This window comes from Mixophyes fleayi, chromosome 6 (assembly GCF_038048845.1).
Source record: "Mixophyes fleayi isolate aMixFle1 chromosome 6, aMixFle1.hap1, whole genome shotgun sequence".
In the NCBI taxonomy this organism is placed as follows: Eukaryota; Metazoa; Chordata; class Amphibia; order Anura; family Limnodynastidae; genus Mixophyes; species Mixophyes fleayi.
In genome coordinates this window covers 28,089,376-28,103,290 of record NC_134407.1, presented here as the reverse complement: position 1 = coordinate 28,103,290, position 13,915 = coordinate 28,089,376, and the positions used below count along the sequence as shown (strand labels likewise).

At 39.8% G+C, this 13,915-nt stretch overlaps 1 protein-coding gene across 2 annotated transcripts in view; it reads right to left on the bottom strand.

Moving 5' to 3' along the window:
• The window catches only part of LOC142160963 (alpha-2-macroglobulin-like), a 75,325-nt gene that overhangs the window by 3,572 nt on the left and 57,838 nt on the right, over positions 1-13,915 (bottom strand). For both annotated transcript variants that reach the window (XM_075216109.1, XM_075216110.1), the window contains exons 26-33: positions 13,225-13,381; positions 12,294-12,368; positions 10,837-10,999; positions 6,977-7,200; positions 5,272-5,487; positions 4,081-4,205; positions 2,007-2,097; positions 1,859-1,927 (exon numbers count right to left, since the gene is read on the bottom strand). In XM_075216109.1, the coding sequence (XP_075072210.1) occupies positions 1,859-1,927; positions 2,007-2,097; positions 4,081-4,205; positions 5,272-5,487; positions 6,977-7,200; positions 10,837-10,999; positions 12,294-12,368; positions 13,225-13,381 (1,120 nt within the window). The remainder of the gene's footprint in view (positions 1-1,858; positions 1,928-2,006; positions 2,098-4,080; positions 4,206-5,271; positions 5,488-6,976; positions 7,201-10,836; positions 11,000-12,293; positions 12,369-13,224; positions 13,382-13,915) is intronic.

Here is a 13,915-nt window from a genome sequence, read left to right as displayed (position 1 = left end):
CTGCGAGTTTGCCAGCGTGTTGAAATTGAGGAAAATCGCGCTTGTTTTTTTTAAAAAAACTGGAAATGTATCAAGCTGCGATTTTGACACTCATGTTCAAAATCGCTGGTCATCTCTGGCGATTTTGAGCGATGTAAACACTCCCGAGTTTAGCTAACTCTCCTGTGTTTGGCAAACTCTCCTGTGTTGTAACATTGAGTTGTAAACACATCACTGTTACACTGCCCTGTCATACAGTATTTAGAGCTTACGCAATTAACGTAGCGCATTGCGCATGTGCTACGCTACTTGTGTAACCTGTAATACAGTAAATACAGGGTATGCAAGTAGCGTAGCGCATGCGCAATGCGCTACGTTAATTGCGTAAGCGCTAAATACTGTAATATGTGATTTCCCCACTAGCGTGGGAAAATACCATAATACAGTACTTAGCTGCGAAACGGACCTCCTACTAAGTAGGAGGTGTTTGTGGCGGCAACTGGCTTTTTTTTTTTTTTTTTACTTCAATCAAGACTAAAGAATAGGGAAATTACAAATATGTGCCCCTTCTGGGTGAAGTGTTCCAGTTGGCACAGATTTGTTTATGGAGATACAAATGGCTGGGACAGGGGCAAGCCGGCAAGATGGATGTACAAATACTAAGGGACATTGGATCAAGAAAGAAGACATCATTGGTAAGTATTTGTTTTTTTTTATTTTTAATAAATAGTTGTGGTTTAAAAGAGGGTGGTTAGTGTCTTTATTGTGGGTTTTATTATTTTTAATAAATATGTGTGGTTTGTATGAGGGTGTTGTTGTTTTGTTAACTTTTTTCTTTGTGGAACTACAGGGCCCAGCAAGCCAGGAATGTCAGGGCATGTTGGCACTTGTGGTTCTCCAAGTGCCAACATGCCCTGGCTGCCGTGGGTATGCTGGTGCTTGTAGTTATACAAGAACCAGCATGGCCACACTGTTTTTGGCAACCTGGCTGGCTGGGACTTGTAGTTCCACAAACAAAATTGGTGTCAGTTTGTTTTTTTAAACCATTTAGCGCCGTATTACCCTACTACCCACAGCCCAGGGGTAGTAGGAAGAGCCCTAGTGCTATCAGCACTGGGCTGGTTCTTTCTAGAGGGGGGGCCCGCTCGTTTTTTTCAGCGGACCCCACTCCCTAGGGAATCCAGCACAGCGCTGAACAGTCTAGGGTTGGTTAGTCATTATGGTAGGAGGACCCCTGCCGCGCGTCCCCCTGCTATAGTGCCGCCAACCCTGGCTGGTTTGCCTAGTGCTGGTAAAGTGAAAATCGGGGGAAACCCACGCAAAATTTTTCCACGATTTTCACGGGACCAGCACTAGTCAGGCAGCACTAGGGTTAAGCATAAATAGCAGGGGGACCCCACGCTTTTTTTTTTTTTAACTTTGATCTGTTCTTTAACTTTTTAACACTGCCAGGGCAGTGTAACAGTGATGTGTTGATACAACACGCTGCTATCAAGCAGCGTGTTGTATCTGGCGTGTTTAGAAGCAAACTCTCCTGAGTTTGCTAACTCGCAGCTTCATACATTGTAGACTTGTATAGCTGCAGTGGCAAACAGTGGTGAGTTTGATCTCTGGCGATTTTGCAAGTAGCGATTTTGACAGAAGCAGAACTCTGGCGATTTTGTATGAAAACTCAGCTTCATACATCGGCGAGTTTCAACTCTCCTGAGAAAATCGCTGGAGTTGCTAACTTGCAGCTTGATACATTTACCCCCAGGTGAAGGACTGGATCTTCCCATATGTAGTCAGATTAAGAGATATGAGTCTTACAATCCTATCGATTTGATTACTGTTATTAGGTTTATTGTGTCAAAAATAATTGAAATAAGACAGAACTCACCTTTTCAAAGTATACAACAACTTTATTAGGATTAGTTTCTGTTTTCTTAATCAAGCCATGACGCGTTAGCTAGAAGAGAAAAGATAAAGGTGAATGATCTACTTTAATGCCAGTAAACCAATAATTGATAGGCTACCTGTGTATTTACCTGTCTGACAGAAGTCTTTACTGGCATGTATCCAGATGGAAGCTTTATTTCAACTAAAGCCATATTTGAGTTCTCCCTCTTCCCAACATAGCTGTCAGAAGAGAATTTAATTTATTTTTGTTTATTGTACCCCCTTATATATATCCAGTATCCAAATTGCTGAAATATACAGTTTATAAATGATGAACGCAATTATGATACAAAACATATTGCAGCATCCAACTTTACATGAAGCCTTTTATCCTCATTTCCTTCATTTGCAGCTCTGAGATAACAAGGAAACTCTTTATTAAAGACGTTTTCCCTTTAAATGATTTTCACTAAATCCCCTCACTTCCCTATAACAGTATTTTGGTGGCATCATCTCCCTGGGAGCCCCAATGTGTGTTGTATTTAGCAGGATCTTGGGACATATAAGGACTGATTCACATTGGAACGCAACTTTCAAGTTGCATATAAAAAACAGAGCACGGCACTTAAGCATAGTTCCGACCATATTCAAATCCAAGTGGATCTCAAGATATGTTTCCATTTCAATCTGGGTGTAAGTACACTCTGCATACAAAGTACTCGCTGTACGTAGACAGAAGGAAGAGACTTCAGTATACGCACAATAGTATGTGCAATATTAGGTCACATCAGGACGCATTAAAAAAATATAAGATAATTATAAGATAAATGAACCACTCTAAACAGTATAATCATTCATATAAATATGGATTTTAAAATATATATATATATATATATATATATATATATATATGTTTTTACATTAAATAAATAAAGATGCTGTTAATGCATACTGTACATACAATGCGCTATTTATAGTCTAATTAACTTGCATACACATGATCTGTGCTATCTAGCGGCACATAGATTTACAGCCAAAAGTAACGCGCCCTGCGCACTATTACCGTCATTACGGTAATAGTGCGTGTAAATACCGTTATTACGGTACTTTACACGCTGGATTTCAGCTTGCGGCTCAGGGAGCTGCGAGCTGAAATCCAGCTAGTATTACAGTAATAACGGTAATAGTTTTTCCACGGCGGAAACCGCCAACAATTGAATATGCCCCATAGTATTTAAAAGAAGGACTATGCCATGTCAGTCATCATTATCAGTCTTCACTTACACCTGCCCTGTAGCTGGTGCAAATGATATGGGTGAAACCAAGTGTACGTACGAGAAACCCAGGAACGGAATCGGCCCCATGTGAGTTGGAGTGCCCTCAGCACTCCTTTGCTCTATATTGCTTACGTTCATCCACTCCTTCCCTCCCCCATTTCGCCCTTCAAGTTGTAGGCAGTTGTAAATGTCAGTGTTCAGACATGAATTGCGTGTCAGTTTGACAATACTCCTTTAATCTGCTTTGAACATGGTTTGGAGAATGGACAGAAGGGGTTCCACCTTTAGACTAGCAATGTAATGGCCTGTACATCACCTCCTCCACTCCAAACCTCACAATATACTGTAAATGTTTGCCTTATGTTTCTGACTTCTTTTTTATTAAAGCCTTTATATCATGTTGGCATTAGTTATTTATTTTCATGTAGTAGCAGGTACAAACCAACAGGGGCGGGCTGGCCCGGGGAGCAGGGGGGCAACAGCCCCCCGGGCCGCTGGGTCAGACGGCTATTAGGGCCGGGGGGTAGGCCGGCCGGCCGGCCGCCCCCCGGATGCAAAAAACATAGTTTTCCCCCCGCGGCCGCATCTGATGACATCAGATGCGGCCGTGTCAATGGCCGTGTCAATGACGCGGCCGCATCCCCTGTCATATGATGCGGCCGCCTGTGTGCCCCCCGGCCATCCCTCTCCCAGCCCGCGCCTGCAAACCAATGAGTTGAGCAAAGGTGGAAAATCTCTTTAAACGTATGAATGTGCAGTTTAGTTTGTAATCTTTAATGAATCCCAGCTTTGGAAGTAAGTAGAAAAGAATGTGATGAAGGTTGTGCTGGTGGAATAAGAATATGAATGCAGAACATTCTCTCCATAGGGTAATCATACTAGTATGTAAACTGTATGTTCATAATGATATGAAGGATGTTAGAGAAATCCATACTATATAACTCACCTTACATTGACAACAATGACAAATGATTTTAGAAATTTGATGTCACAAGTCTCAGGATCTGTAGTTACTGTGATGGTGAATGGGGCATCACCCTCCGGATGGGGTACGTTGTATCTCAAGCTAGTCTGTAACACAAAGAGTTCATTCATCTTGTTCATACCAGCTAGACCATTCCATCCCAGCGGGTTGGACCACACAATATTTTTCTTGCCCAATTATATCCCCACACAATAATGAAATTGAAAAGAAATGCAAATGGTTGAATTGATGTCATTTGTGCACATAGACAGGTTACAATTTGAAGGGCCTGGTTTGTCAATCTCCTCAAAAGAAAGTTTTTCAGGAGTTTGATTAACTATTTCTAATTAAAATTAATTTATGTGGAGCATTTTCTGTATCTCCCAACTACAATGATTGTGAGATACTTATAGGTCAAAGGAACTGCGGGAAGTCTTTGGGCAAATAATTTACAATACCAGTGAAGTAACAAAAGCTTAGTTGTTTTATAAAACAGTGTCTGTTGGTGGAAACTATGTCTCAGTACGAGTCTGTGTTGAGGAATATAATCCATTTTTCAGTGGGGAGTATGAATTTTTTTTCCCTCTTACTGCTGTGGATTGTACACCCAAGAACGTGCCTTTGCTGGTTAGATTACCAGCTAATGCTTTATGATTTCTTCAGATCAGCGCCCTGGTGTTATGTGTCCCCGTAAACTTTTGTAGTTTTGATTAAAGCAACACATTACTTTGAGATGACTCTCACTCTACTAAATAGAACTTCTCTCACTATACTGGAAATATAGCTGCCCATACACTTCTTGATATCAATTTAACACAAATGAGTCACAAACAGGTAACATTTGCAATGATCAGACCAAATTTTCTGTTAAACAGCATGTTTCCCATTTTTGTTGAAATGTCAGTGAATAAAGGGGAAATAATTATGTGGCAACATTTTCAGCATTTTTGTGATATGATGCTACAATGTAGGTCTACTTGTACAGTTGCAAGCATACATGATTGCTAATTCAAATCTTTATCTGCATTAAAAGAGTACATAAAGGCCATACATGAAATAGCTGCAGTGATATACTTACCTAAATATGTCCATATATATATATATATATATATATATATATATATATATATATGAAAAGCAGAAAGCCAAAAGCTTTTATTTGTGACAACTTACCTGTGTATACACACACCCAGACCCACTGACTGTGACTGAATAATCTCCTGGAACACTGGGCAAAGCGACATGCTGCAGGAGCAGGCGGTTTGAGTCCTCTACATGGAGTTTTGCAACTGGAGCGCTGTCCAGGGTGACGGAGATGTCACGAGGACCATCATGGCTGAGAGCATGATAACCATAGAGGGATAGAGCTTGGAGAGCAACTATTGTATCCTGGTTAATCAAACAATATAGAAAAAGGGTAAGAAAAAGTTCAAGGACGGTTTATAAACTTCTTGTACTGACACAAGAGAGAGAAACTCCAAATGTTAGGCATACACAGTGCATATATACATATGTACAGATGGAAGTACTGTGACTAGCTCTTACAGTATCCTGACCAACTCACCAATGATCTCAGGCAGGGGCACACTTTGGGGGCTCTCCAGTTATCCAGAAACCCCTCTGTCTCTCTCTATTCATGGAACTTCCCAGTTAGTATATATAATAATGTAGCTATACACATTGTCTGCATCCTAGGACACATTTCCATGACTATCTGCATATATTTCCACTAACATTGGCCTCAAGAAAATGGTCGTCCTCACTTTTGTCTCTAGTTTATTATTTATACAGTTTTGTATCTAGTGCTCTAGTGTTTGTCTGACATAGAAAATACAGAGAGTAAATGGCCTGTTATCATCTGCAGTCTGTTGTGCAGCACTGGGTAACTATAACACTACAATTAATAGTTTTTATTTTAATTGGGTGAGAGAGGAGATTAATATTAGTGTTATAGATTAATACTAATTTGATTACATGGTCAGATTTGTTTAAAGCAGTGTTCACATTAATGTACACCTCACTTTATACCTCATTCTTTTTTTTACATTTATGCACATTTTACTGTTCTAATTCTAATGTTCATATCTGAATACAGCACTACTGCCTAATTTATGTTTTCTATGCAATTCTGAATTATTTGCTATGCTGAATGTATAGACGCTGCACAGTACCACTTCTATTTATGTAAGTCTTGGAAGCCATGTTGTTTTGTTTTGTTTTGTTTTTTAAATTAAAGGTAAACTTAAAATATTAAAATAAGTTAAAATTACTGGGGATTTACGAAAATTTCCTGATCAGGGTAAAAAATAGTGGAATAAAACTGGCAAGTAAAAACAGTGGAGCAGACGCCTCTCAGTAGCTGCTTCTGCACCAGTTATTAGATCACATCTTACACTCTGTGGCTCAACCAAACTTCTTATTTACTTACAATTTAACTGCAAAAAAGTGCCTGGTGCTGGTTTATTGCAGCAAGTGTGTTTTTGTTTTGTTTTTGCTTTATTCCAAAATAAAACATTTGGAAACCCCCCTCTAGAAATCCTATGTTTGCCCAGTGAGGCTACACAAAATGTGCTTAAAATGAGATGTCAGAAAAGGAACTTGTGCAAAAAAAGCAAGGCTGTGCTTGTGAAAGGTGACATATACTTGGACCAAGGGGGTCTAATGAATGAGACAGGGGCAACAGGCTTCTTGTATTTCTATTGGCTGTTTTAAATTTCATATATTTTGTAAATTTCTTACTTTATATGTTTGTTACTTATTTTACAATTTTAGTATGTAGTAGATATGTGAAAATAATAAATATAGAGAGACGCTAGAAGAAAGAAAAAAAAAACGAGGGAGAAAAGGGTGAATAATACAGATGTGACATGAAATCTACCTGAGTGGATGAGAATCCACCGTTGGGATTCTGCTGTTGTACGAGCCAAGTGACCACTTTAGTGGCAGCTGTTATATCCTCACCCGTGACCTTTGTTTTGCCCATTATGGCCAGCAGTACGTAGGAGGTCATCTCAACTTCAATAGATGGGGCCCTTCTATGAGGGACCCTTACTTTGTGGGATTCATCTGAGAATTCTGGACGATGCCAATGGACTGTACCATCTAGAATATGAAATAAGGTCTTTTTATTGTTACTGACAATATTTGTTGTACTACATCCTCTGGTTTCTGGCAGCAGTACTATACTTTTAATAGTTAGTTTAGCCCATTTCTTACTGGTTTAGTTACCTGATCATCGTCATATATTATTATATAATTCAAGTATTTAATCCACAATAATATCAAATTTACTTACTGTTTGAAGTATAGGAAGAACAGATTTGCAAATGGTAAACAAAACTGAAGTGATGATCACTGGCAGAAAAACATCGTCAAAACAAAGACACAAAGAACAAGCCAGGAAATATGAACAAAAAACACAAGTAGAAGATAAAACCTGTTTTTCAGGCACTGTAAGACTGTGATTAAATAGTTCAGAGAGTTATAGCTAAGTAGAGACTGTTATAAAAAAGAGCCAACTATCCGCCTAAAGAGAGGTGGTCCCAGACACACAGGTTAGAAAAACAGGCACTTGGCATCTGAATCAGGACATCCAGTGGGACAGATTTGATTTGAACTCTTGTTATCAGGGCTGCTATCAGGGTGGTATGGCCGCCACAGCTGCGAGGAGCCCGGACAGATTAGGGGGCCCGAACAGACTCCTCTGTCTGTCCGGGCCCCCTAGTCTGTCCAGGCCCCTTAGTGACGGGGTGCCGCAGCATCGGTGCGGGGGACAGGCGGTGAAACTGATAGATTAGGAGTGCGCTGTGAAGTGACATCATCAATGCATGCTATACTCTCTATCAGTGACTGGGTGCTGCTGCATCGTGCGCACAACAGGTAAGCCAAATGGACATTTATAATGTGTTTTTTTGGGGGGGAGCATTCATTCTGATAGAGGGGGGGAGAAAAGCATTTATTGAGATGGAGTGGGGGGAGTGGAGCATTTATTCTGATGGCGGAGGGGGAGCAAATAATTTATTCTGATTGCGGTCGGGTGCATTTATTCTGATGGGGAGGGGAGCATATATTTTGTTAGAGCACGGGGCATTTATTGTGATGAGGGGGTGAGCGGAGCATTTACATTAATCGGGGGGTGAGCGGAGCATTTACTGTGATGGGGGTGAGCGGAGCATTTACTGTGGTGGGGGGTGAGGGGAGGCATGTACAGTGCAGAGGAAAGGGGGCGTTTACAGTCATAAGGGAGGTTGGCATGTATGGCGAAGAGGGAGGGGGGGTGCCCTGCCATATTAATTAGTACTGGGCCCCACAGCTTCTGATGGCAGCCCTGCTTGTTACACATTAACTAACAACTGAAAGGTGTAAAATGCACACAGAGACAAGGATGGATTTCCCACACCTCTGACTAGATAAAGAATTTGAGACTTTTTGTGGGTAAAAAAAGACTGATATATGAGACTGATTTATGTTCGGACACAACCTGCACATAAAAAAAAAGTACCGAAGTTGTGTGTAGTTCTGACCGTATTGAAATCCAAGTGGATCTCAAGATATGTTTCCTCAAGCTGAGTGTAAGTGCGGTCTACCTAAATATTACTTGCTGTATGATAACAGACAGAACAGACTGCAGTATATGCACCAGTATATGTGCAATATAAAGTCACAACAGAATGCATAAAAAAAACAATTCTATTATGGAATAAATGAACAACTCTACTCAGTATAATTCTTTAAAAAAATATGGATTATTAAAATGTAAAACATTTTTTTTACATTAATTACAAAAATCAAGATGTTCTTAGTGCGTACTGTACATACAAGGCATTTTTACGGTCTATCTTATTTGCATAGCTTTTCTGTACTAGCTAGTGGCACACATATGTGTAGTTTTTAATACAAAGACAGATGCTGTGTCAGTCATCACTATCAGTTGACACTTACACCCGCCCGTGTAGCTGGTGCAAGTGATACGGCTGAAACAAGCGCACATACCAGAAACCCAGGACTTGAATCTTCCGCAACTGCTTCGAAACCACCCTTGGTACACCCTTATTGTAAATTGCTAAGGTTCGATCACCCCTTTACTCCCCCATTCCACTTTTCAAGTCGTAGTCAGACTTAGTGTCATTGCTCAGACATGAATTGCATGCAATTGTCATCTTTGGCATAAGGTCAGTTTATGAGCATGCTCAGAGGTATTTCACGCAAGATACGGCACGCAGAGGACTTATGTCCGAACTTGAATCAGGCCATATGTGTCTACCACAAATGCTATGTATCTACCCCATAATTTGCAAAGACCACTAAAGGCACCTCTTCCACCCCTGCCAGCTTATTCAAATAATCCTGTCCTGCAATATTATTTCCCTTCAGTGCAAATCTAGGTGCTCTTATGTTCTTAATATGCATTTAGAAAGGTATACCCTTAATCTGCCCAACTCCTCTCAGAGATGGTGCAATCTTTTGCACCTCTGCAGACCCTGCCATCCTAGCCCGCAAAATCCATGCACTTATCTGTAAAAACTGGTGTATTTGTGTAAAGTAGGCGCATCACGTTACAAAACAGCGTTAGTTCTGCGGTTTTGCATTTGCACAAATAGACCTTACTGAGTGGTTCCATTTTCTCTTAGTGGTTTGATCAGTTGGTACAAATGCAGTACACAGTGTTTTTTAAGAGACCAGCTAATAAAAAAATGTTATTTACTGCTCAAATCCATTCAAACCAAATCAGCAAATTACAAGCTTTTACACAATAAAAAAATAGTCTGTTCATTGCTCAAAGTTGCACTAAAACCTTAACAACCAATAAAAGTAAAAAAAAATACCGCCTTCAATCTCACATTTGTTGAGCAAGAAATGTGTGGCATTTTCCTTTGTAGAAAAAATTATGCGGAAAACGGTGGTGTGACAAGTAGCAAGAAAGACGTGTTTATGAAACTAGTGCACATAAACACCATGTTTTAAACCGAGCAATGGTGGCTCTTATTTTCTAAACACTGATAAAAGGTTACAATCTGATTGGTTCATATTGGTAGCAGTACTCTGTGCACGCGTTTTCATAAATGTCCATTTGCCCTCAGCTGTGATATAAATAGATAACCCAGGTTGGTCCATTTGATTTTACTGAGGTTCAAGCGCTCTGTGTGTAGTACGTTCCAATCCAGCATATATTATCGGCATACTAGCCTCTCTCATGCACCAGATTTCCTTCCTTAATTGTCCCATTAGAGTAATTAACTCTGGTGACAGATATGAAAAATATCAGCAGTAACCATCATTCATATGTTGACTCAATGACCTAAATCAGTGCTGTTGAAATACTTACATGAAGAGGGTTACAACTATGTGCTTATGGGCCAAGGGCCTCTAGTTGGAAAGAACTGGCTTCATTCTGTTAGTGATGGACAAAGCAAATTAATTAATGAAGGACATCAGTCTTTTGGACAGTTTTTACCACTTTTTAAAGTGCTGTCTTCATAGCTTAGCTCATCTGCAACCACGTGAACCACAAGATCTCCATTACTCTCATCCATGATGTTTCAGAAACCTGTGATATTTTTTCTCTTGTGAATTTATTTTAGCAATTTATGTTTAGTTACAATCTTGTTGTTTACTGTTTGTTTTGTGTTTCAGATATTTGTTCTTTTATTTGAATTAGTGACTCTATTATGTGGAGAAAAATCAGAAGTTAAAAGGGATCCAGTAACGTTCTCTGCAATTGATATTACATGCTCTCACCTTTCTTAATGGCTTGTTCATCCAGAGACTGAAGGAGCCGAGAACGAAGTTCCACTCTCCCGGCAAGAGTAAAAGCGTAAGCCATTAAAGCTTGTGTGTAGATGCTGTTTTTACCATCCAATGCAGTCTCCAAACAGAACAAAGCATTTCGCACCACTACATCCTGTGAAGAAAATTATTTTACTTACACTACTGCTCTGTGCATATAAATAATTATAGAATTTCTATAGAGTGATGGCACAATTTTTTTCCTGTCTTTTTTTCCCACAGTGATTTTATTCAACATACTATCCTACTGAAATGAATGGGTTTTACCTAAAGGTGTTCATGGTCAACTGAAAAATAGCCGAGGCAACAAAACGTTCTTCTGCAGAAGTCTATGTTATCTTTCCTGTCACACAAGCAATTAACCAGCTGCTGATAAACTGCTTCATTACAATATAGAACTTTTCAAACAGTATTTTCCTGCCAACATCACTGTAAAACTGTTGCAGTTGTTTCAGTTCTATAAAAAGATTTTGTGACATCATTTTTAATCAAGTATATATTATATCGAGATTACCTAATTTTGTCTATGGAGATTCAAAAGTTAGAAATCAGATATAAGACAACATGGATGACTGTGGCGGGTCCCCCTCATGCCCCACATGGAGAAGTTGTCACCACGTTAATATCTGACGCTGTGGCAGCAAAGGGGTTAAATCCTAGCGCCATGAGCCGGGTGTCAACAATATAAATTGTTTTAAAAATGCTTCGTTGATGTATAATGTATTAAGGGGAATCAAGGGAAAGCCAAAAATAGTAGTGTGAATAATGTAAAAAATGTATAAATGTATATTGAATAAAGTAAAATATATGTCCAACTCACCCTAGTGGTCCAGTGGAAATCCAGGGATCCTCCACTGGCATTATGTCGCCCTCCAGTGCCCGTGCATGTGGACCAGAGTTTTATGGTTCCAAGGTTCCACCCATCCTTGTAGGTCAAGTGGGGGATGCAGAAGTAACCCCTGTAACCCACTGTGGCATGTAGTCTCTGCACAGCAATCCCAAACAGCAACTGCAGTCCAAGGACTGCTGGAGGGATTCATGCCATGTGTCTCCTGGATTCATCTTCCTGAATCCAGAAGACACATGGCATGCTGGGAGCCCCAGCCAGCAAAGAGTCACACTGGAGCTCAGAGAGGTGAAGTAGCCTGGTGGTGGCAGTGACTACTCTCCTATAACTAGTGCGCAGTTGGCACTTGTAGTTGGTGAGTGTCTTGTGTCCGAGAACACAATATAAGTGATCAGTAACGGTAGATTACGGAAGGTAAGAAGGAATACCAAATAAAGTGTTGAGAGAAAGACAGGTTGGCAGAGTAAGCCCACCCGGTGACAGGGATGTTTTATAAAAAGAGTTCCAGATAAAAACTAAATATTATAATAAAAGTATAGAAAGAATAGTTCTGTGTACATACCGTGACAGATAGTGGATATTCCAGTAAAGCAATGGTAATGTATGCAGCCAATGTGATTTCATCGTCCACTCCTCCCTATAGAAAAACAAAAAGTTTACAAAAAAACAAATGTTATGAGTGAGATATTAAAACACATAACAGCACCACCTATATTGTAGTTCAATGAGCCTCTACAGAGCCAGGTACCCATTTGTGTCCAGGGTATTTGTTACCAGGAATAGATGACAATATTACAGTTCACATAAGTAAAAAATAAAAAGTATGTTTTCTCATGTGACGAGAGAGGAGTACCAGGCACTGATAACAATGGTTACACACGCTTGGACCCCCTCTCCGGTGGTACTTCACTTTGTATTGTAAAATGTTTCAATGTGGCATTACTGTATATTACATTTGAAAATTATTCTGGACTGCATATGTATTCCATGAAGTACAACACTAATATTACTATAGGCTATGGGACTGTGCTTTACAGCACCGTTTCTTAAACCTGGTCCTCGGGACCCCTAACAGTGCATGTTTTCCATATCTCCTTCCTGGAAAACAGGTGTATTCATTACTGACTGACACATTGTAACAGATCCACAGGTGGTATAATTATTTCCCTTGTCAACTGGAAAACTTGCACTGAGGACTGGGTTTGAGAAACACTGTTTTAAATGTTGGTCACTCCAAACTGGAAATGTTGGTTGACTGGTATGTCCAACTATCCCATTCCCAAGATTATATTACTTTGCTCCACAAAGTTTGTCCCCATTGTGTATGTCCCTGATCTCCAGACTTCATGGAGCCATCTTCAGCAGCGGGTCCATTTTTATTTTTAACTTTTCATCCATATACCTTCCTCTTGTCTTGCCTTTTATCAGACCTTCATGATCTTCATGTTTGATCAATGCACCATCTATTGTACCCCTCACACTTTCACTCTTACCTTCATAGCATTATTAAAGAGTGTGCCAACATTTTGGAAGCAGCCATTTTGTTTCTGACGATTTGAAAGCCACAGAAGAGAATCTGATATTTGTTGAGGATCAATGTAAATGTGAGATTTAGCTCGGGCAAATGACTTCATGACAAAGGCTGTCAGCCTGTGGAGAGACAATTCAGAGCAAAATTTATGGTCAATATACCACATTATAGCCTGAACAACACATAAATACACTTAAAGTGGACCCATCACATACATGCAGTAGAGATCCAATATTCATGAAGATGCAGCCTATACGTTCACAAGTGCCATTAGTGAAATCTCTAGCACCAACTGAAGCTATAGGCTAAATATTGCTTAGGTCCACAATATGGCTGCCTATACTCCACATAGGTGACAGGTCCCATTTACCAGCATTACTCAGCAGACATACTTTTGGTGTATTATTTATTACTCAATTCTGTTCAAATGATACCTGATTCAAACACATCCTAGGTTTAAAGGGCTAATTTGGGCACCCACTCATGATTGCACAGTAGCAATGTCCAACATTAAGATTTTCTCTAAGTGCATTGTGTTTACAAGCTGGTATATGACATTTGTGAAAGAGTTCCTGAGCAAACTGTTTCAGGGAGTATATGTTTGACTGGAAATAATTTATCCTAGTTGCAACATCAATTAATTAAAAAAATGT